General features: G+C 37.1%; 1 protein-coding gene across 1 annotated transcript; it reads left to right on the top strand.

Annotated features, from left to right (window-relative positions):
* The first annotated feature begins 1763 nt into the window (after positions 1 to 1763).
* Positions 1764 to 24922, top strand: LOC127862157 (UV excision repair protein RAD23 homolog B-like). The gene is made up of 9 exons (XM_052401159.1): positions 1764 to 1970; positions 7247 to 7328; positions 8182 to 8261; positions 12344 to 12501; positions 14387 to 14627; positions 15133 to 15331; positions 20412 to 20542; positions 22408 to 22545; positions 24735 to 24922. Exons 1-9 carry the CDS (start codon positions 1905 to 1907, stop codon positions 24852 to 24854), a joined length of 1215 nt encoding a protein of 404 aa, XP_052257119.1. The 5' UTR covers positions 1764 to 1904; the 3' UTR covers positions 24855 to 24922.
* The last annotated feature ends 288 nt before the right edge of the window (positions 24923 to 25210 follow it).

Below are 25210 nucleotides of genomic sequence, written 5' to 3'. Positions count from 1 at the left end.
GAAAATCACAAATTTACAAATTAACGATATAACAAGACCAGAAAGAGTGTACACGTATTATTATCACATCATACTCGAAAATGAGTTCACTGCACTTAATATAACGCGAATTAGATAACGAGTTACATGGCAGTTACACATTGAGCAAGTGTATCACAAGTCATAAATTCCAATGGTGATCGAAATATACTTTACAACGATGGTCTCGCGCTAAGTGTGTAAGTGTGTAAGTTTGAATCAAAATGGCTTACGATACATATTTTCCCTATCCATTAATGAAAACAAAAAAACAACCTATACGAAGAAAATAAAAAAACAAGGATATCAGTGAACTTGATGAATGCTTCTTCGATGAATTGATAAAATTGCCGCAACATCGACAACAAAATCACTAGAGAGTAACGGCCAGAAATTATGCACAATTTCACAATGTGTAGTATATATAAATTTTCATCAAATTCGAATAACAAGTTACTGAAATTCCGACAAAAATACTCTCAAAATTCTTACCTTTAATCAAAGTGCAATAAACTCCTGAAAAAATCTTTGAAATGACTTTACAATATACCGGTACGCATGCTCATTCTGTAACCACACTGCATAATGAGTTGCAATAAAATTCGAATACTGTTATTGGTTTAAATATATTGTGCGTAAATGAACGTTTCTTAGAACGTTATTTGATTTAAAAAACAACAACAACATATTTACCCGAAAATTAATTGGAACGACATTAATGTATGATATTCATCTTTCACTATACTGCATATAAATGTCGGATCATACGCTTATGAAATTTCCCATGATATGTACAGAAACCAATGATCATCTGAAAACATATCTGGACAAATTGTTTCATGTCCCTGCATACTCAATTCCATCAAAGTTAGAAATCAGACGTACGGACAAAGTGGCGACTGTTTTCTGAGATAGAGCATTAAATATATGTGTGCGTATCTCGAAGTTTTTTATATCCTTCCGCGAATTAGGCTTTATTATCTGTGGACCTGGAGTGTACTCCAGCACTCTTATCTAACTTACTAGACTCACGAAAGTTGGGATTTTTTATTATGGCTGATATATCTAGCTATTTCTAGTTGTTACTAAACAATTTTCAAGATTGGCGTGGTCTTAAGTTGTGGGGTGAGCCGGAGTACCAGGATGAAACCCCATCGCTCCGGTATGGTGACACTCAATTTCATTATCTTGCTTCCGGAAACTGTGATTGAACATGGGTCGCAGAGAGAAGTGTTGCGTGAACGAACCTCTGCGCTAATCGGACAGCCAGGGCATTAAATAGTGTGTGGGGGTGCGTGCGTGCATGTGTGTTGTGTGTGTATTTCGAAGTTTATGAAGTCCTTAAGGGCCAGAAGCCGTATTATGTGAATACCCGGAGTGTGTCCTAGCACTCCTACCAAATACAATTAGTTGCCTACTTAACTCACGAAAGTTGAGACGAAATTTTAATTATAGCTGCAATTTACAAATTATAAGGGTTTACTGCAAGTTATCCTATTTCGGTATGGTCTGATGCTTTGGGAGGAAACCGGAGAGCCCGGAGGAAAACCACCTATCCGATATTGTGACTCAACTCACATGCGCCGGGAACGGGGATTGAACCCGAAGAAGTTGAAAGCGCATGTAACAACCGCTGCGCTAATCGGACAGCTCTTTTTATATAATACCTGTTCGAATGAGACACGGTCAAATTAGATAACCTAACGACTTCGTATCTGGGTCGAGTTATTCCGATACCAAACCAACATCTTGTGCAGTGTAACCTTTCTCCACGTTCTTTTTCTATTGGAAGTGACGTCATACACATGGCCGATGCATTACTTTGCAGAAAAGTGAATTGTTTACAAATTTCGTGTTTCTGAAGTCCTCTTTCAATATTAAGGAAAATGATTGTAACATTAAAAACTCTACAGCAGCAGACCTTTAAGGTCGAAGTTGATCCAGAACAGACGGTATAAAACTCTTAGTTAATAAGTTAAACGTCAAAGTTCAACCGGCTTCTTCATTTAGAATTACAAAATACAAGCGCGTTAACCTAAGAATGAAGCTGCGAATAATATTAGTTGATGTATCTTTTACAACATTCGGACCTTTAATTATTTTTATATGTGTATACATATATATGACCTGAAATGAGTATAGTGGATTTGTATGACTATGAGTCATGTCAGAAATTCACAGCTTTTTATATGTATTTTTTAACATCCTGTTTTCCTATTGTTTTGATCACCACCTTACTTTGGAAATGATTACATATTTCTGATAAAATTAAAGTTTTCGACCGACCACGTCTAGGTAAATTTCTTAAAATGCATGCATTTTTGCTGCAAAATGAAATTTAACCATAGAAGCATTGTTCTCCCATTTTAGTTTAACAGTTTGAAAGTTATCCCTAAATTTGGTACACCTACCGTTATAAGATGACTATTCCCCTAAGCCCTATCAAAACTTGTATGTTTTATTCCTGGTCCTACCGCCCTGGTCTTGCTAGCAAGGTAAGAAGTTTTTTAGTTGCTAACTTCGACAACGGAAGACAAATTCATCAATATCCTTGTTTGACATGACCAGGAGCAGTAAGTTGAACTTAACATGGCAGTGTTTTTCACAGGATTTTTTCAGGCCCTCCGACATTGATTTTAAATAAAATTAACGTCTCAATTGACGTTCTGTGGTGCGTTATAACTATAAGAAAAACAGCGTTAAAGGACATCATTTGGTGTGCTATGACTCTTCAAGAAAACCCCCCAGCTAGTCATATACAAAGACATTTTTATGTCCCCCACCACTATAGTGGGGGACATATTGTTTTTGCCCTGCCTATTGGTTTTTTTGTTTGTTGGTTTGTTTGCCCCAACTTTTACATTTGCCATAACTTTTGCAATATTGAAGATAGCAACTTGATATTTGGCATTCATGTGAATCTCATGGAGCTGCACATTTTGGGTGGTGAAAGGTCAAGGTCATCCTTCAAGGTCAAAGGTCAAATATATGGGTCAAAATTGCTCATTTAATGTCACTTTTGCAATATTGAAGCTAGCAACTTGATATTTGACATGCATGTGTATCTCATGGAGCTGAACATTTTGAGTGGTGAAAGGTCAAGGTCATCCTTCAAGGTCAAAGTTCATATATATGGGGACATAGTGTTTCACAAACACATCGTTTGTTTAATTGTTTTTAAACTTTCCCGCAAATATAGCAAAATCCTGACTCGAATGATTCCACAATACATCCGTATCAACCCGACCCTAATACTGCATACTTACTACTTTTCAAGTTTCTATTCATTACCCGATAATCCCATTTTTAAAAGCACTTTCTGGTAAAAATTGACAATAAAAGTGCTTGATAACTTCTTTTACAACAAACGTTGCCATTTTTCTTAAGTATCAAATAAATTTTGGCATAAGTGACTATGTATAGATTTGATGAAAGATTGCCACTGAACATGCGTAAATTGCTTAAGGTGGTGTGTGCTTATAAATACAACGCTCAATACACCCATGCTTTCTATGCACGTGACGCGATGTTGTACATGCTGCATAATTTTCGCGCCCTTTTTATTGAGACAAATGGTCAACACAAAATAAATTATTACTGTTTATATGAAGTAAGAATCTGTTAACGTAGAGTTAACATTTACATTGGAAGTGGGTTATGTTTAGGTTTCGAAATCTGCGTTTAGCTTTCCAAAAAAAGCTCATAACTTCTATCAAGCGTTTATAGGGGGCATAAGTCATCCTATGGTGAGAGGTCATGTTCTTAGAGTTATAACGCACCACAGAAGGTCAATTGACACGTTAAATTAACAAGAGGGCCAAGATAGCCCTAGTTCGCTCACCTGAGAATAGTCGGTTCATTCAATCTTTACCAAATGTCAAACTTGACCTAGATATTGTCCAGACAAACATCCTGGTCAAGTTTCATCATTATTTCATCTGCGAGTCATTATCAATGTACCCATGAAGTTTCATGATCCTAGGCGTAAGCATTCTTGAGTTATTATCCAGAAACCATTTTTCTAAGTTGAGTCACCGTGACCTTGACAGCCATTGTGTGAATAGGTTTTTTGGCACTGTGACCTTAACCTTTGACCTAGTGACCTGATAATCAATAGGGGTCATCTGCGAGTCATGATCAATATACCTATGAAGTTTCATGAACCTAGGCATAAGCGTTCTTGAGTTATCATCCAGAAACCATTTTACTATTTCAGGTCACCGTGACCCTGACCTTTGACCTAGTGACCTGAAAATCAATAGGGCCATTAGGGGTCATCTTCGAGTCATGATCAATGTACCTATGAAGTTTCATGATCCTAGGAATAAGCGTTCTTGAGTTATCACCTGGAAACCATTTTACTATTTTGGGTCACCATGACCCGGACCTTTGACCTAGTAACCTGAAAATCAATAGGGGTCATCTACGAGTCATGATCAATGTACCTATGAAGTTTCATGATCCTAGGCCTAAGCGTTCTTGAGTTATCATCAAGAAATTATTTTACTATTTCGGGTCATCGTGACCTTGACCTTTGACCTAGTGACCTGAAAATGGATAGGGGTCATCTACTCGTTATGATCAATGTACCTATGAAGTTTCATGATCCTAGGCCTAAGCCTTCTTGAGTTATCATCTGGAAACCATTTTACTATTTCAGGTCATCGTGACCTTGACCTTTGACCTGAAAATCAATAGGGGTTATCTGCGAGTCATGATCAATGTATCTATGAAGTTTCATGATCCTAGGCATAAGCGTTCTTGAGTTATCATCCGGAAACCATTTTACTGCTTTGGGTCACCGTGATCTTGACCTTTGACCTAGTGACCTGAAAATCAATAGGGGTCATCTGCGAGTCATGATCAATGTATCCATGAAGTTTCATGGTCCTGGGCATAAGTGTTCTTGAGTTATCATCCGGTAACCATTTTACTAATTCGGGTCATCGTGACCTTGACCTAGTGACCTGAAAATCAATAGGGGTCATCTGCGAGTCATGATCAATTTACCTATGAAGTGTCATGATCCTTGACATAAGCGCTCTTGAGTTATAATCCGGAAACCATCTGGTGGACAGACAGACCGATTTAAGCAAAACAATATACCCCCTCTTCTTCGAAAGGGGGGGGGCATATTGAGAAAACTGCCCCTCCTCCCTGCAGCCATGTTATTCAACTGACCGGAACCAAATGTTCTGAGCAAATTTCATGAAAATTGGGTCAAAAATGTGACTTCTACTGTGTTTACATGTTTTCACTATATACATATAGAGAAAAATGCCCCGCCCACTGGCCGCCATATTTTTTTACCGATCCCGACCATTTTCAAATTTGTCCGAGATAACAATAAAACCAATGTTTTGACCAGCTTTCATGATGCTTGGCAGGGGTTTTTTTGGTCTGATTTTATAGCCGAAATTCGGCTATGTTCCCAATCCCAAAAAGTATACTTTTTTCCCAAAATGTGGAAAAAATTCCCAATTTCCAAAAAAAAACAATTTTTTTTTTTATTTTTTTTTTAGAAAGAAGTGTCTAATGTGTATTTTATCTCAATTATAGTTCAATTACATCTAACAAAGTATTATATGATTTTGTTCTTTTAATTTGATTGAATATAAAGAGTTATATCAAATTAAGTATTTCCCTAATCAGTAGACTTTTCGTTTTGAATAAAAAGGCTAATGAATTTATTTTCCCAATTTCATGAAAATGCCGATAAAATTCCCAATTCCAAAGCCATGGGCTATCGTCCCAAAAAGTGGGAAAAAAAACCTGATTGGGCAAAAATTGTGACTTCTAAAGTGTTTACAAGTTTTTTTTATATATGTAGCCAAATAGGGAAAACTGCTACTATATACATATAGAGAAAAATGCCCTGCCCACTGGCGGCCATGTTTTTCACCGATCTCGACCATTTTCGAACTCGTCCGAGACATCAATTGAACCAATGCTTTGACCAACTTTCATGATGATTGGGCAAAAATTGTGACTTCTAGAGTGTTTACATGGTTTCTCTATAGCCAAATAAGGAAAACTGCTCCGCCCACTGGCGGCTATGTTTTTCAACGGATCTGAACCACTTTTGAACTCAACCAAGATATCATTAAGACATACATTTTGACAAAGTTACATGAAGATTTGGCATGAAATGTGACTTCTACAGTGTTTACAAGGTTTTTCTTTTTTTGACCTAGTTTTTGACCCGGCACAATCCAGTTTCGAACTCGACTGAGATTTCATTGGGACAAAGCATCTGACCAAGTTTCATGAAGATGGGACAAGAAATGTGGCCTCTATAGTGTTTACGAGCAAATGTTGACGGATGGACGGACTGACAGACGACGGACAAAGACCGGTCACAAAAGCTCTCCTGAGCAATCAGGTGAGCTAAACAAAAATCAACATTGGGATGGGACACCCCTCCCGAACCACCCCTATAAGCTCTGGGGCGCCTAAACAAATTTTGTGGAAAGCACTGCTTTAACATTGGCCATAACTTTTGCAATATTGAAGATAGCAACTTGATATGGCATGCATGTGTATCTCATGGAGCTGCACATTTTGATTGGTGAAAGGTTCCTTCAAGGTTAAAGGTAAAAAAACAAAATCCAAGGGAAGTAACAAGCTTTAAAGGGAGATAATTTCTATTTTATATTATTTGGCAGGTACAGATCATTTACACAAAGGAAGTTATATTTATTAACGGGATATAATCCAAAAAAAATGTTTAATCAAAGCAGCGCAGTAGGGGGCAGTGTGTTTCTGACAAACTCATCTCTTGTTTTATAATCATTTTCTTTTACATTTTCAACCTAAATCGCAAACTGTTAATCCCCAGATGAAAGATTCAATTGCATAAATGTGCCATTTAAATGTTCTCCATGACTGTACAATGCGTAGCTATTTTTTTTAACTCAAATAAATATGAATTCAACAAGTTGATTTAATGGAGTTTTTCAACACTACATGCATGATGTTGTTTTCTAATATAATCCTACAGAAATTAGGGCTGCAAATGACAGAGTTTCAATCATGTTGAAATTTTCTTTGTTGATTTCATTACCAATACCTGTGTCATCCATTCAAAGTGCCTCCCAGAGCTAAACCCAGAGAATTCTTAAGGTAACATATTTTTCTGGCAAGGTAGCTCCTTGGCTGGCTTGGCATGTTTATTAATTTGTTTTTGTTTTCAAATGAAATTTTCACATACAAGTTTTGTGTATTGTAGGTTAAAGAATTGAAACAAAAGGTAGAAAAGGAAAAGGGAGCTGATGCATTTCCAGCAGCAGGACAGAAACTTATATATGCAGGTATGTGCAGTATGCTTTGTAATTGTCCCCTACCGGTTTCACCGGAGGAGACTTATGGTTTGCGCTCGAACTGTGTGTCAGTCAGTCAGTCCGTCAGTAGGTGAGTCTGTCACACTTTTCTGGATCCTGCGATAACTTTAAAAGTTCTTACAATTTTTTCATGAAACTTGAAACATGGATAGATGGCAATATGGACATTATGCACGTCATTTCATTTGTTCCTACGTCAAAAATTCTTGTTGCTATGGCAACCAAATATAAGACTAGAAATACTGGCAACAAAAAAAATATTCTGACAATGCTGGAATTTCTGACAATGGTGGAGCAGGTAGGGGACCATATTGCTTGACAATAGTCTTGTTTAGTTTTGTTGTTTTGTACACAAAAACATTGTTAAGAATGCATTTTGTTGTTATCAGTGTTCCTTGGCATCAGTGTGACTGCTAAAAACATTTACTTGAAGTTTGCAGTATTAAAATACACATTTGCACTACGGCACTTTAATAACCTGATGTTTATCAGTAATCTCAGGTCATGTCATTAATACTTATAGAATGTTGGAAAGCTGCTTCAACACATTCTGTATACATGTATAATTTCTGAGACTGGTTGGTGATACATTTTTGGAAAAATGCTATACATGTAACATTGATGTTTTTGTGGAACAGATAATCTTTGTAAATTAATGACCATGCTTCATGTCTACATATAATTGTTATCCAGTTACGCATTTATAAGTTTTCGTGTAATCTGCCACTGCACTTAGAAACTTGAAAACTTAGCTGTTAAAACTTGTAAGCGTATTTTAGAGTATAATACTTGGACTGTTAATTAACTATGGTACTTGTTTCAGGCAAAATTCTTGATGATGAAAAACCTGTTGGTTTCTACAAAATTGAGGAGAAGAACTTTGTTGTTGTTATGGTTACAAAGGTAAACAAGAAACCGTCAGAGACGGGTGATGCTCCCCAAAGGTTTATTTTGTCACAATCAGTGCTCACTCTGGCCTTCAGAAAATAATAGCCATAATTTTTTTCCTTAAAAAAATAATAGCCAAAACATATGCAGACTTTTCCGCAAAACGGTACTGAAGGCAAAAAAAAACAATGAATCTCATTTTATCTATGTTTTATTAAATGTATATAAAGGGCCATAACTCTGTGAAAAAAAATCTGACCAGAACCGGCTGATAATATGCACATCTCCTCTTGGTTGTGAAGCTTCCCATAAAGTTAAATTGAATTCCGGTCATTAATTGCTGAGAAATAGCCCAGACAAAAATTTTGCACGGACAGACACGCACAGACAGACAAAGTGGCGACTATATTCTCACCCCAAAAATTTTGGGGGAGCATAAAAAAGTCATTTCTGTCATATGCCAGATTGTATTACATTTGTGAATTATTGTGTATTTTATTTCTTATTTAAAAAAGAGAATAAATCACCAGAGGTCACCGTCACAAACTTTTAAAGGCTATATCTCATAAGTATATAATATATCAACATGAAACTTAATTGGTGTATATATATAAATGGGAAGAAATGCCATGAAGAACCATAACCTTACACTTTCTTAAAATAGTGTTTGCCCTTTTCTTCTTGTGATGTCACTTGTCAGGGCTTTATCTCAGATACCATAGACTATTTCAACATGAAACTTCATCGGTTTACTGATATTAATGAGGAGAAGTGTCATGAGTAGGAAGCATAACCCTACACTTTCTTAAATAAGAGTGACTGCACTTTGATGTTTTTGAATGATGTTACTTTTCATGTCTATATGGCAGAAACAATACATGAAACTTTATGGGTGTCAGGTCAACAGATAATGATTGTTTTTATGATTGTTATTTGACCTCTAATGATTTAAAAAAAACAAAATAATCTGAAGGTCATAGGGTGGACTATAGAGCTGCAACGATTCACCAACAGCTCGATTCGATTTCAGACACTCCGATACCGATTTTTTCGATTCGATTCATCTTCAAACCTAGTTTTATCACTTTATTCACTCTTCTGCCTCAAAATACCGTAATAACTCTATGTTTTCGGACACTTAAAAATAATTATTTATTTTCGTGTCCGAAAACTTAGATACAAAAAATAATCACAAAATACAGGTGTCCAAAAACTTAGATTCGAAAATTAAAGTGTCCGAAAATAGCGTCAATTGTATCAACGACTACTGGTAATAGCAAGCGCTTGTAAAATACCATGCCATGTAGTATAAATTACAGTTATATATGTTTGCACTGCGTTTTAAATAATTTTAAATGCTTAATTTATTTGACAGACAGTTACTACGTGTACAAGGTTGTATTTTGACCAACGAGTTCAAAGATGAGCATGTTATGTACCGATACTCGCTAGTATGAACCTGTAATCAATGCAATAAAAAAAAGCAAACTATAAATTCTTTGTTTGTTCATTTCCAATAGTTGTTGTCTAACACCTTCCATTGTTCTTCTTAAAACTTGCAATAGGGTGCATCACACTTTGAAGGGTTTAGTATTTGTCACAGTTATTTTACTGAGAAGGTGTAGTACAATTGATAATTGAACTGTTAATTGGCACTACCCCTGGTAATTGTCACAACGCTTAACGGTATGCTATCGGGCGAAACCATTGTTTAATGCCGGTTTACAAGGTTATTTACCCAATGAAGCAAATGTAATGGTCCGTTGCCCTCAGGAATGCAGGCACCTGCCATGTTTTATGGTGTTAATCTGGTTGTAAAACCCCATGATCAAAGTATTATTAGATATAGAAAACAGAAATTTGGTAAAATAGCGCTGTAAAATGTACTGTCCGAAAACTTAGAGACATAACTTATGGATGAAAACTCCTGTGTCTGAAAATTAAGAGTCACGAAAAATAATAATTTTTGCTAAAAAAAGGGGTGTCCGAAAACTTAGAGTGTCCGAAAACATAGAGAAATTACGGTAAAAATTTCTGTTCAAAAGTGTCGCATACCAAGATATCTTGGGCATTTGTCAAATTGTGTGTTTTTTTGATATACATGCAGTTTGGTTGGTTCAACAGTGTTTTAAAAACTGTTGAAAGTGTGTTAAATTAACATTTGTAAGAAATATTTTGCAAGAAACTGCCAATTGTCTTTTAAACTATATCAATATTTCAATAAAACACATAAAAAGAATAGCAAATTAGGACTCAATTTTTATATAGAAACATGACTAGAAGATTGTGTTGAATACACAATAATATAAAATTAAATAAATAATCATAAGAACATCTGGAATCAGTGGAGTGATAGTACTATCACTATTATACTTATATCCAAAACCGCTGCAAGCATGTCTACCATTTTAGCCGTGACAGCATCACCTTTTTCCTGTAGGACAAAGCACATTCTCTAATAAACTTCATAAATTCCCAACAGAAACAGAACTACTTTTCTGGCTAGCGACTTGAGTAGTTGCACTTGTGCTACCTCTTAGTCTTGCTAAATCAATGTTATGTTTGCATCCGTGAAGCACAGTTTACACTTTGCTTTATCGGGAGGGCTATAAACCCGAAACCAAAAATACTGCCACACTTTTGATTTTAGCTTCTTAGGCGCATCTGATAATTTCAATTTGTTGGCAACAACTTGTTCAGCCATTTTGATGCTTTTTCCTAAAGTAGACCGTAACTATATTGATTGGATGACTAAAGTAATAAGCAGCCAATCGCGCGCGTTGAAGTAAAAGGTAAAGATAAAACCTACACCTTCATGTATCAAATAGTCAGAATACAGGGAGCTTTACGTGTCAATGTATATATATGTCTATATGTTAAAAAATCGAATCGAAATTGGTAGGTTTGGTATCGTAATCGAATCTACGCCTTTCGAACCGATTTTCGATGCATCGGATCAAATCGTTGCAGCTCTAGTGGACTATGCAGCGTAAGCTGCAAGTCAGGCGGTATGCATGTTTTACAAACATATCTTTTTTGATTCAGGAAAAGCGATAACCTCCCCCTTTTTTTGGGGGGGGGGGTATCAAGAAAGCTTAGAAAGGGACAAACATTTTCAAAGATTGGATTTCAATTTGGTTAAATTGCATTATTTTAGAGAATCATTTCAGGAAACTTTAAGGGTCTTTTGTGTTTGGAATGGGTCTCTTAAAGGACTCTGTTAAAGAAAAAAAGCCTTTATAAAACAAAATTTTTAATGTAAGATAATCTTCAGTGCGAAGCATTTGTTATCCCCTGTCATAGGCGGAGGGATATTGTTTTGGCCTTGTCCGTCTGTCAGGCACATTTTGTGTCTGGAGCAATATCTTGGAGTGCTTTGGCGAATTTCATTGAAATTTGTTATGAGTATATATATATATGGATAAGAGAATGATGCACGCCAAATAGCATTGTACACCATCTGTTAATAACAGAGTTATGGCCCTTTGTATCTTGTAAAAATGTTTTTTTGTGTGTCCGGAGCCATGTCTTTGAAGTGCTTTGGCGTATTTCATTGAAACTTGGTATGAGTATATATATGGATAAGAGGATGATGCACGCCAAATGGCATTGTACACCATCTGTTAATAACAGAGTTATGGCCCTTTGTATCTTGAAAAAAAAAATGTGTGTCCGGAGCCATATCTTGGATGAGCTTTGACGGATTTCATTGAAACTTGGTTTGAGTATATGTATGGGAAAGTGGATGATGCACGTTGGCGTTGAACATCCATCCAGAAAACTTTTGTGTCCAGAAGTATATTGGCGGATATCAATTCAATGAATTTGCTTGTTTATATTGAATCTTCATTTGATCATTCATTGAATTTGCATTTGCACTGTGTGTTTGTCTCAACAATATCTATAATCTTGGTAAACATTAAGTTCAGTTCCTTCAAATAAAATTGCAGTCTTAAAGTGATTTATTTTCTGCTCAAAAATCGTTTAGCCCATTGTTTAACATAAAATATTGATTTTCCTGTAGGAAATTAAATCTCTTAGATATAACTGTTTCTTTGAAAGCTTTACAAAAAACTTATATCGTTTCTGTATTTTAGCCTAAACCAGCTGCAGATTCGACAGTCATAGCATCTGTTCCCACCCCTGCTGCACCCACAAGGGCTGCCCCTGCCCCTTCCCCACAGCCAGCACCTCCTTCAGCTGTAGAACCCACAAAAACAGAGTCGGTGTCAGAGCCACCATCAAACACATCTAGGTACTCTACTAATGAACGTGTACATCTGTACATGTGTGTTTACATGTGTACTGGTACTATCTGGTAGTGGAAAAAATTGCTTTCAAGCTCATCATCATTATAAGCAGGGTTCGACACTAAGGCACGTCCGACAGACATTGTCTAGTAAGATCGGTGGTCGGGAAAGTAAAACTGTGGGCTAGCTTGTCCGACTGGTCGTACATAAAAAATCTTTACTGATTCATATAACTATAACTAACCGAAAACCTTTTTCTTTTAATGTGTAAAATAACTTTGTATCCATTATTTACATCAGAACAAAACTAGCGTATATAAATAAACGCAGAGCATTCACATGATTCATTGCTATTTTTAGACGCGAAGGAGAGCTTCCCGCAGAAATTGCTTGTTTCCATTGGTCAAGTTGTCATGAATAATAATGATTTTCTGCAGTGTCTTAGATCTTTACATAATTTTTTTACGACTTCTATCAAAAATCGGTATCATCAATGTAAACATTTTGGCGTAGCAGACGAGAGAATGTAATTAAAAGAATGGCTAAGTTCAAGATTAGATTTTCGTCCGACAAATAAGTTAATAAAGAAGAATCCGACGGTAAAACTGACACAGATTACGATGGAAAAAGGGCCTTGGAGCTGTGGTTGCATGGAGCACAGCGGTCAAGGAGGCCAGAATTTGATGATGTTGAATAAATGTCACCTGCTGTACAGACATCATTTGTTTTAACTGGTGATAAACAGTGAAATTATAACAAACAATTTATGTTGTTAAATAGTTTTATTTTATTTTTATGTCCCCCACTATAGTAGTGGGGGACATATTGTTTTTGCCCTGTCTGTTGGTCTGTCTGTTGGTCTGTTGGTCTGTCTGTTTGCGCCAACTTTAACATTTTGCAATAACTTTTGCTATATTGAAGATAGCAACTTCATATTTGGCATGCATGTGTATCTCATGAAGCTGCACATTTTGAGTGGTGAAAGGTCAAGGTCATCCTTCAAGGTCAGAGGTCAAATATATGTGGCCAAAATCGCTCATTTTATGAATACTTTTGCAATATTGAAGATAGCAACTTGATATTTGGCATGCATGTGTATCTCATGGAGCTGCACATTTTGAGTGGTGAAAGGTCAAGGTCATCCTTCAAGGTCAGAGGTCAATTATATGTGGCCAAAATCGCTCATTTTATGAATACTTTTGCAATATTGAAGATAGCAACTTGATATTTGGCATGCATGTGCATCTCATGGAGCTGCTCATTTTGAGTGGTGAAAGGTCAAGGTCATCCTTCAAGGTCAGAGGTCAAATATATGTGGCCCAAATCGCTTATTTTATGAATACTTTTGCAAATTTTGAAGATAGCAACTTGATATTTGGCATGCATGTGTATCTCATGGAGCTGCACATTTTGAGTGGTGAAAGGTCAAGGTCATCCTTCACAAGGTCAAGGTCATCCTACAATGTCAAACATCATATAGGGGGACATTGTGTTTCACAAACACATCTTGTTTACTCTGTGCATAAAAATAACTTTCTTGTGTTCACTAATTATTTACTGATAAAATCTTATTAAACAGTTACACGACAAAATTTTGTTTATTTGCTATCTCATCTATGGTCTAGTAGACATCAGATTCGGGCTAGTACATTTTGAGAGGAGCTGGTCCGATAGTCTGGCCGTAAAAAAAGTTAATGTCGAACCCTGATAAGCTCCATTTGGATTTCAATAGACAAGGTTCAATAGACTGGGCTTGCATTCTCTTTTGAGACTAGGAAAGTCTGAACATCCTGGCCTTTGGCCAAGATCCCCTCTTTTAGATTTACTAATATTTTGAATTGCACAGACTCCCTTTGCAGTTGACTTCAAGCAATTGTAATATGTTTCTAGTTCAACAGATGCCAGTTCAGACCCTTCAGTATCAGAATCAAACCTAACACAAGCGTCAGACACAACGGCCTCGGGATCTGACATCAGTACTGCTAGTGCAGAGAGTGCCCTTGTCACTGGGCAAATGTACGAGGATGCAGTGGCAAACATCGTTGCAATGGGGTTCGCACGATCTGAAGTCCAGAGGGCCATGAGGGCAAGCTTTAATAATCCTGACCGGGCAGTTGAATATCTCTTTAATGTGAGTTTAAAATTTTCAGTTTGGGATTGTATATTGCAGGTAACTTCAAGTTTATTGTATTTTTAGTAGTTTTAAAAGGCATTTAACTGTATGGGGTAAACATGTCACTTTTTATTCTCAACTTTAATCTCTTTGATGTTTATTTTAATTTTAAGCAACGATTATGCAGTCTGTGTTTGACAATCACTCACTACTGGCAAATATTAACTTCTGATTCAATCTGGGCAACTCTTAGACAATCAGTCTTGTTTTGGGAAAACTTAGCTACATCCCAGATCATACTGTGCAGTCTGGACAGGCTAATAAGTGCCAACACTTTCCGCCTAGACTGGATTTTTGTGTAGAAGAGACTTTCTAAACTGAAAAACACCATAAAAGCGAACTGTTGTCTCCAATTATACTATGCCATTTTCATAGGCTTATCAGAGACAACACTTAACGCACATGCATTGAGCCTAGTAAAGTTTTCCAAGAACGAGGAACATATGATTCACACTTATTGCAGGGAATCCCAGAATTGCCCCGTGAGGAGCCTCCCCCTGCCCCCACTGGAGATGCCCCCACTCCCCCAAGACCTGCAGCACCTGTGGCGGCTCCAGCGGCAGGAACCGGCGCCCGGACTGGGGCCCCTCCTGCGAGTGGTACTGCATCTGCTGGCTCCCCGGGCCAGCTGACTGGGCCTCCCCCTGGGGCCCAGCTTTCCGGTGGGTTGTGTACGCCGTACAGCAGGCTGTAGTGTCTGCCCTGCACATGTTGTGTTCCTACACTACTGTGTGCTAGGCAGCTACTAGTCACTAACACTGGCCTCAACATTTGGATAACTTTGGCGTGTGTTGGGGAGGGGATGTTGATAAAAGAATGTTGGGTTCTTAAACATCGACTTAATGTAAAGATGCATTTTGGCAGGGGGGGAGATGAAAAAGTAATAAAAACATTAAATGGACGTTGAACAGAAATTTTTTAGTGCATTGTACACATTTTGTTCTTGTTCATTTACATACTTCTCAACATCTCATGGTGTTTTTGGTTTTCATGATATAGTGGAGGTAGGCCAGTGTGATTATCAGATGTGTGTTTTAACAGCAGCTGTTGTGCTTAGCAACCACCACTGGGCATTCCGTCTTGTTGTTTTGTACCGTTTAGTTTTCAGTTAACAGTTTACAGTTTGTCATTGGTATAAGGTGTCCAGTGTCAAAAAAGCATTTAAAAAAGTTGTGGTTACGAAACTTTGCCACCTTTAAAAAGATGTTGCCAGTTTTTAAAGATCATTTTGGACACAATTTAGAGTCTGCAGTGTTTTTTATGCCAATTTCGGGGCCGATATTTGGCCCCATTCCCCTCAAAAAAGAGTATATATTTTTCCCCCATTTTGTAAAAAAAATCCCCTCCAGATGTTTAAAATAAAAATAAAAAATAAATCTTTTTTTTTTTTTTTAGAAAGAACTGTTTCAGAATCATGATATATATCTCAAATTTATTTCATAAATAACTAACAAAGTATATAACTATAATTTAAATGATTTTTAATTATTATAAAGTGTTAGATTAGATTTTCCCAAATCAGTGGACTTTTCACATGAATTGCAATTTTCTCCCAAAATGGCCAGGAAAAGGCCTGATGTATCTATATTGTATCAATATTTGTTGATAAAAACATTCCAATTTGGTCCATTTTATTGATAAAAAATGCTCAAATTTGCCATTTAATTGATTTAAAAAACTCAATTAGACTCAAAATGGCTTAGAAAACTGAGACTTTGCATGAAGTCTGAACTGTCTGAAACTAATGTTGAAACTAGAAATGGCGCGGCAGAGGCCGACGCGTATCCCCACGCCGAATGTTTGACCTAGGTGTGCCCCAGGGTTGGTAATGGGGCCATGCATAGCTGAGATTGACCGTATTGTCATAAGAGAAGTTCATCATCAATTAGAAGTGAATTGGTGTAGAAATGAAGAAGTTATAGTAAAAGGCAATTTTGGGTGGGTGTGACATATGTGGGCAGGGCGCCCCAGGGTTGGTAATTGTGCCATGCATAGTTGAGATTGACCGTATTGTCATAAGAGAAGTTCAGTATCAATTTGAAGTGAATCGGTGTAGAAATGAAGAAATTATAGTAAAAGGCAATTTTGGGCGGGTGTGGTCTATGTGGGCGGGGCCCCAGGGTTGGTAATGGGGCCATGCATAGTTGAGATTGACCGTATTGTCATAAGAGAGGTTCAGTATCAATTTGAAGTGAATCGGTGTAGAAATGAAGAAATTATAGTAAAAGGCAATTTTGGGTGGGTGTGGTCTATGTGGGCGGGGCGCCCCAGGGTTGGTAATGGGGCCATGCATAGTTGAGATTGACTGTATTGTCATAAGAGAAGTTCAATATCAATTTGAAGTGAATCGGTGTAGAAATGAAGAAATTATAGTAAAGGCAATTTTGGGTGGTTGTGGTCTATGTGGGCGGGGCCCCAGGGTTGGTTATGGGGCCATGCATAGTTGAGATTGACCCTAATGTCATAAGGGAAGTTCAGTATCAATTTGAAGTGAATCCGTGTAGAAATAAAAAAGTTAAAGTAAATGGAATTTTTTGGTGGGTGTGGCCTATGTGGGCGGGCGCCCCAGGGTTGGGATTGGGGCCATGCATAGTTGAGATTGACCCTAATGTCATAACAAAAGTTCAGTATCAATTTGAAGTGAATCCGTGTAGAAATGAAAAAATTATAGTAAATGGAAATTTTTGGTGGGTGTGGCCTATGTGGGCGGGGCGCCCCAGGGTTGGGAATGGGGCCATGATGGTTGAGATTAACCGTATTGACATAAGAGAGGTCCAGTATCAATTTGAAGTGAATCGGTGTAGAAATAAAGAAGTAAATGTAAAATAACCTAAAAAAAATGAGTGATAATTTCTGACGCGGCCCCACCCCAACCGCTATAACTTTTGACCCAGGGGTCAGATCAAAATTCCAAATAGTGCAGGGTCGCACATATGCTCATAGCTACCATGTGTGTAAGTTTCAAGGTTCTAGTGCTTTTAGTGTAGGAGGAGATAGTGGCCAGGACGGACAGACGGACGGACGGACGGCGGAGATAACCACAATATCCCCACCTTTTTTTCAAAAAGCGTGGGGATAAAAATCATTGATATATATTTCAGAAAAAGGACAGAGACATTCTGCTGTGAATATTATATTAATACAAACATGTGTATTCATATAATTAATATCATTACATATAAAAGAGTGAATTTTTAATTTTCCCCTTTTCCTAAAAAACGATGCATTTTTTCCCCTTTGGATGGCCGGCCACCATTCCCTAATAAGTGAAAAAAAAAACCACTGCAGTCATAATATATGGATATCATATATAATTTATTAAAACCAAGCATTACAGTTGTTTTCTGTTAAAACTTTACATTTTATAACTCTAACATTTTACCATATTGAATAAGTTTTTTTTTTCAAAACTGTGAATTGTTTTGTACGGTCTCACAAATGTATTAAACCCAAAACTAAAACAATTATTGCTAAATCCTACTGTCTGACCATTGTTAACCAGGTTTTCCGAACGAAAAAACTGGTTATTAGATTGGGGAATGCGGGCGGGCTGGCTGGCGGGCTGGCTGGCGGGCGGGCGGAACAAGCTTGTCCGGGCCATAACTATGTCGTTCATTGTCATATTTTAAAATCATTTGGCACATTTGTTCACCATCATTGGACGGTGTGTCGCGCGAAATAATTACGTCGATATCTCCAAGGTCAAGGTCACACTTTGGGTTCAAAGGTCAAAATTGGCAATAAATGAGCTTGTCTGGGCCATAACTATGTCATTCATTGTGAGATTTTACAATTATTTGGCACATTTGTTCACCATCATGGGACGGTGTGTCGCACGAAAGAATCACGTCAATATCTCCAATGTCAAGGTCACCACAACTTAAAATAGATTTATTTTGAAACAAACTTACAAAGGGGGTTAATTTTGTTTGTTCATTTCAAAAGTTCAGTTTGAGTTGTCTCCCTTAATCAGATTTTTTTTCACAATGAAAACCTGGTTTTGTGACAATTTTGTCCCTTGTTTGATATAAAATGTATCATGACAAAGGACAGACAGTGATTAATGTTCCAAAATAATATCTAGACAGTAAATTTAAAATCAATATATATAACGTAAGTAAGATATAAAGTGGATGTTGCATTTGTGCTTAACCAAGTGGAAAACTGATGCTGTAATGTCAAGAGATAAGCCTTCAGTTTCACACCACTCTGGCCCCCAACAATTTGCTCATTAGTGTTCCGATAACAAACAATTCTCTTGGGGCATGTTTGTACTTGCTTTATCTGCTCTAGTTAGTGTTTTTGATAACTGGCTGCTCAATAGAGCTGTGTTTGTTAATAGCACTCAGCAAAAACATTTTCTTTTGGGGGGAAAAAGCAAATTTTTAGAAACTTTCCCATTGTGTTATATTCATATTGACAGCGGGAATCCTTAGCATTCATATTGTGCAATCATTTGTTGACAATCAACACATGCATTCATTAAATTGTAATATTGCAAACACTCTGCAACTCTCCTATATTTATAGTGGCCAAAAAACTACAGATAGCGGTTTATGTCATAGCGTTTTAAATAAAATCTCTTGAAACTCACGTCATAAACCAAATTATAACTTGATACCATTGTTTACTTATCACACAAATTACTTTTTACTTGCTAAGTAAGCACTAAGAAATCTGCCTTATCAGACAAATTTCCTGTTATTCAGAATAGTTTTCCCACACAGTGTGAACAAATCCCTTTTATACGCCCGTTTTTAAAAATGGGACGTATTATAGTTTCACCCTTGGCGGTTGTTGGGCAGTGTCCACAGCAGTGTCCGCTCTCTAATTCAAATAGTTTTCATCTGATCTTTACCAAACTTAGTCAGAAGTTGTGTTTAGACAATATCTAGGTCAAGTTCGAAAATGGGTCATGCCGGGTCAAAAACTAAGTCACGGGGTCACTTAGTGCATTTCAAGGATTGAGCATGGTGTCCGCTCTCTAATTGAAGTAGTTTTCACCCGATCTTCACCAAATTTAGTCAGAAGTTGTGTCTAGATGATATGTAGGTCAAGTTCAAATATGGGTCATGCCGGGTCAAAAACTAGGTCATGAGGTTTCTTAGTGCATTTCAAGAATTTAGCATGGTGTCCGCTCTCTAATTGAAGTAGTTTTCATCTGATCTTCACCTAATTTGGTCAGAAGTTGTGTCTAGATGATATGTAGGTCAAGTTCGAATATGGGTCATGCCGGGTCAAAAACGAGTTCACGAGGTCACATAGTGCATTTCAAGCATTTAGCATGGTGTCCGCTCTCTAATTGAAGTAGTTTTTATCTGATCTTCACCAAATTTAGTCAGATGTTACATCTAAATGATATCTAGGTCAAGTTCAAATATGGGTCATGCCGGGTCAATAACTAGGTCTCGAGGTCACTTAGTGCATTTTAAGCATTGAGCATGGTGTCCAAAACCTTCCAACGGGGGTATTTTGTGACAGTTTGGCACTCTTGTTTAGAATATTTTTAAAATGTGTAGCCAACATTGGAGATTTTAGTTTTCAAGTTGATAGTAGCTTTTTGCAGATGGCTACTAGTAATGCTAAGATAAATTGTTAATTGGTCCTTAATAAGCGTCTTAATGTGAATCTTTGTAGTTGCAGTAGTTTGATCAATTTATGTGATCTCTGAAACGTGATCTGTCAATGTTAAATTTGCCATTAACAACAGTAAGTTTATGCCCAAACCATGTGTGACTGCAGGCGAGGAGACCCTGGCGTTCCTACGCAACCAGCCCCAGTTCCAGCACATGAGGAACCTCCTGCAACAGAACCCCTCCCTGCTCCCTGAGCTCTTGCAGCAGATTGGCAGATCTAACCCCACACTCCTACAGGTCAGTGCTGAAATGGGATGGGGAATAATATTGGAATGGAAGTGAAGTAACTTGAACAAAAACTAGGGTGTATGTGTGATCACATCTGATATTCATGTCTTCAGTAATGTATTCCTGAATAATTTTTTTTTAGCATAATTAGTTGTTTTGGTCTTAAATTTGTGGATCTGTCAAGGAAATCAACGAAAACTAATGCAACATGAACAATATTGATGCCACAGTATTGAAAGAAATGATTATGTGCAGATACCGGTATATATTTGTTGAATAGCATTACTTTTTATGTCCCCCACCACTAAAGTGAGGGACATATTGTTTTTGCCCTGTCTGTTGCTTTGTTTGTTTGTGTGTTTGTTTGCGTCAGACTTTAACATTTTGCCATAACTTTTGCTATATTGAAGATAGCAACTAAATATTTGGCATGCATGTGTATCTCATGGATCTGCACATTTTGAGTGGTGAAAGGTCAAGGTCATCCTTCAAGGTCAAAGGTAAAAAAAACAAATCCAAGGGAAGTAATACTGTGAAACCATTTATTTTCGACAGCACAAAATTTCGTCATTTTCGTCAGCACTTAAATTCTCCGATTTCTGATTTTGAATTAAAAAAAAATGCGTCAGTCAATATCCGATTTGTGTGTAATACCTATTCGCGATCAATCGCAGTTGCGAAAAATCGTGGTACGAATGCGGGAAAACACTTGAGACTCACTGCAGGAGATGGGGCCTGTTTGTCACATGCCAATTAACTAGTCTTTTGTTATCAAGGGACAGTAATGGACCCTCTTAATGTATGCCATTCACACGTTCGTTGTTATGATTAGCAGACAAGTGGGATCGAATAACCGTTAACGAGTGTTTGTAACAACGAAGCCAATTGCCAATTAGTCTTATTCTATTATTATAATTGCCATACTGATAACAATCGTACCTTTATCGGCACCAATTAGGGAAGGTGCGAACAATATGGGTTATAACTAGTGTTAGGAAATTATTTTGTCACTTTTCAATAAAGTTTCAAGCGTTTTGCATCGTACATTTTTCAAATAAAATGCTTTTTTATTCTGATATCAACATTAAAATTATAAACTCTATGTGTGTGTTTGTTCTTAAAAAGTAAACTACCGGTATATAAATCAATAATGTCAATAATTTAAAAATAAATAAATTGAGACATATAAAATAGTAATAAGTGTGGTTAAACGCAAACAATCAAACAACAAACAGCAATTAAAATATTCTTTATTAATTTGTGATAAATACGCATGTTGATCACACATCGTCATCTTTTCATTTGGTTTATTGTCTTTCATTGGCATTCGCTGCGTGATGGCTAATTTGCAACACCCCTGAAAAACACAATGCACCTAATGGGTAATAAAGTTATAAACAATTAGCTCTAATACATTACCATTCTACATAAACGAAGTCAACGCATTCGATACAGCTGTACTGCACACGCGTTTTAAAGAAGTGTAACGTGTCAGTTAAGTACCTTGTGTAATCCCTTTGTGTCAAAACCGGATTAATCTTGATTACGAAACAGCAGTGAATGTGTGCATGGATTATGTTGGAATTAAATACCTCATGTCTACGGTAAAGCTTTAAAATATTGTTCAACTTAGTGTTTGTTTTTGTTCAAACATAGAGCATGATTGTTCGTTAGGATCTTAAATTCGCCGATCGGTCGACTGACGAAATGAATGAAAATTAATGCCTGACGATTAATAATTGTTTCACAGTAAGCTTTAAAGGGAGATAATTATCTGAACTTGCCAAATGATAAAATAAAAAAAATCAAAGCGGCGCAGTAGGGGACATAGTGTTTTTGACAAACACATATCTTGTTTGTGTTTGTATTTACAGTTGATAAGTCAGAACCAGGAGCAGTTTATTTCGATGTTGAATGAGCAGGGTGGGGAAAGTGTAGCTGGTGGACAGGGCCGAACACCCGGGGAGGGGGTGATACACGTTACACAGGAGGAAAAGGAGGCTATAGACAGGGTAGGTAACCTGGGTATAGACAGTGTTGGTGACCAGAGCATAGACAGGTAGGTAACCAGAGCATAGACAGAGTAGGTAACCAGAGTATCGACATGGTAGGTAACCAGAGTATCGACAGGCTAGGTAACCTGGGTATAGACAGTGTTGGTAACCAGAGCATGGGCAGGGTAGGTTACAACAGTATACACAGGTTAGGTAACCAGGGTATACACAGGGTAGGTAACCAGAGTATACACAGGGTAGCTTACCATAGCGTAGACAATAAAGGTAGCCCAAGTATAGACAGGGTATGTAACCAGAGTATACACAGGATAGGTAACCAGAGTGTTGACAAGGAAGGTAACCCAAGTATAGACAGGGTATTTAACCAGAGTATACACAGGATAGGTTACCAGAGTGTTGACAAGGAAGGTAACCCAAGTATAGACAGGGTATGTAACCAGAGTATACACAGGGTAGGTAACCTGGGTAAAGAACGTTTGGTAACCAGAGCATGGGCAGAGATGTAACCAGAGTATAGACAAGGTAGGTACCCTGAGTATAGACAGGGTAGGTACCCAGAGTCTAGACAGGGTAGATGACCAGAGTTTAGACTAGGAAGGTAACCCGAGTACACAGGGTAGGAGGTGGTAATCAGAGTTTACACAGGGTATGTATACTGGGTATGGAAAGTGTTGGTAACCAGAGCATGGACAGGGTAGGTAACCAGAGTAAAGACAGAGTATGTTACCAGAGTTTAGACAAGGAAGGTAGCCCGAGTATAGACAGGGTAGGTTACTTGAGTAGACAGTGTTTGTAACCAGAGAACTGACAGATAAAGATTTGAAAGAAAATTGTACTGAGGAGATATTTTCATTTACATAAAGCACCAACAGTTGGCAACAGTATTGAAAGTGGTTGTTGACTTGATAAATTATTAATTGTTCTGGTTAACAGAGGATTGTTGAAATTTTTCCTTTCCAAAAAGTTACCGTTTTAGCTCACCTGTCACGAAGTGACATGGTGAGCTTATGCGACGGTGTGATGTCCGGCGTCCGTTGTGCGAACATGTGTGCGTCCGTCAACAATTTGTTTGTGTAGACAGTAGAGGTCACAGTTTTCATCCAATCTTTATGAAATTTGGTCAGAATGTTTATCTTTATGAAATCTGGGTTGGGATTGTATTTAGGTCATCTGGGGTCAAAATCTAGGTCATTAGGTCAAATAATAGAAAAAAACCTTGTGTAGACAATAGAGGTCACAGTTTTCATCAGAAATTTGGTCAGAATGTTTATCTTAAATATATCGGATTTTGGATCGTATATGGATCATCTGGGGTCACCGGGCCAATTCTATTAAAACCTTGTGTAGATGAAAGAGGTCACAGTTTTCATCATGTCGCAATGAAATTTTGTCAGAATGTATTAATTAATGAAATCTGGCTTGGGATTGTATATGGGTCTGATTGAATTTAAGTTGATGTAGCAAGGTAAGTCAGGTGAGCCATTTAGGGCCATCATGGCCCTCTTGTTCAAGTTTTGGTCAATTGACACAATAGAAAAAAATGTTGCAGATTTGCAAATTTTCATTGTAGTTATGATATTTGCGAGGACACAGTAATACTGAACATTCAGTATGCTAGAAAATAATCATTATATCCATCTTTTGACCATTTAAAAACCTGAAAATAATGTAGTGTGAGAAACGCGAAACAATTGAATAATTTTGAGAGTTCTGTTGTTATCGTCATATTTGTGACCTAACGAGAATTTCCTACATAAAGTATAAAATACGCCATTTATTATGTGAGCACGGATACCCAAGTTGTTTAAGCACTAGACTTTACTCCAGGGATCAGAGGTTCAAATCCCAGTTGAGGATTACTTTTTTCTTTATTTTTTTTTTTTACTGAAGCAATGAAGTTCCATGAGTAAATTTATAATTAAAAGCATTTAATGACAAACTCTAATACATACCAAAATCTGTGACAGCGTCTTTTAAGTGGACAATTTAGCAAAGAGAAATGTGCATACTATGATTAAATTAATCATATTTTTTAAGAGTCACTAGAAATATCCGCAATGTGATTTTCAAATAGCAGGAGAATTACATGTTTGGTCTTATTTTCAATGACTTGCCTTATTTTGAATGAGCTGTCTTGTTTTTACATCCAAGTTCAAGAATTTATAGAAGTTTTCATTCTGTTTCAGTTAAAAGCACTGGGATTTCCAGAAGGCCTGTGTATTCAAGCATATTTTGCATGTGAAAAAAATGAAGAACTCGCTGCTAACTACCTTTTAAGCCATGGTTTTGATGACGATGACTCTTGAGTGTATTTATTTGTGACATTTAATTAAACATTTGTTATAATACAAATATTAAAATCTGTTGCCAATGTTTTCCCTAGAAAGACAATACAACATTAGTTTATTTTGTCATTGCGATCATTTCTTTCTTTGCTGGGCTTGCATTTGTTCATCGTTCCACTATAATAATAGCTGTCTGCTTTCATAGTTGGTGCAGGCATAATTTGATGCATTTGTAAATTAATGTATTCATTATGCCCAATATCAAGATCCTTTTATGTTAAAAGACATAATTTAATCGTATGTTCAAAATAAATTTTGTGTACACATTTGTATTGTCTCTGTGTTTGTGTACAGATTTGGCTTCGTATTATATTTTG

Source organism: Dreissena polymorpha, chromosome 16 (genome assembly GCF_020536995.1).
Source record: "Dreissena polymorpha isolate Duluth1 chromosome 16, UMN_Dpol_1.0, whole genome shotgun sequence".
In the NCBI taxonomy this organism is placed as follows: Eukaryota; Metazoa; Mollusca; class Bivalvia; order Myida; family Dreissenidae; genus Dreissena; species Dreissena polymorpha.
This window is presented reverse-complemented; position numbering and strand designations above follow the sequence as displayed.

Excerpts from the sequence above, each read along its gene's own strand:
- LOC127862157 (XM_052401159.1), top strand. The coding sequence starts at position 1,905 with ATGATTGTAACATTAAAAACTCTACAGCAGCAGACCTTTAAGGTCGAA. Across the intron at positions 12,502-14,386 it reads CCACCATCAAACACATCTAG|TTCAACAGATGCCAGTTCAG; the intron begins GTACTCTACTAA and ends ATATGTTTCTAG. Across the intron at positions 14,628-15,132 it reads CAGTTGAATATCTCTTTAAT|GGAATCCCAGAATTGCCCCG; the intron begins GTGAGTTTAAAA and ends CACTTATTGCAG.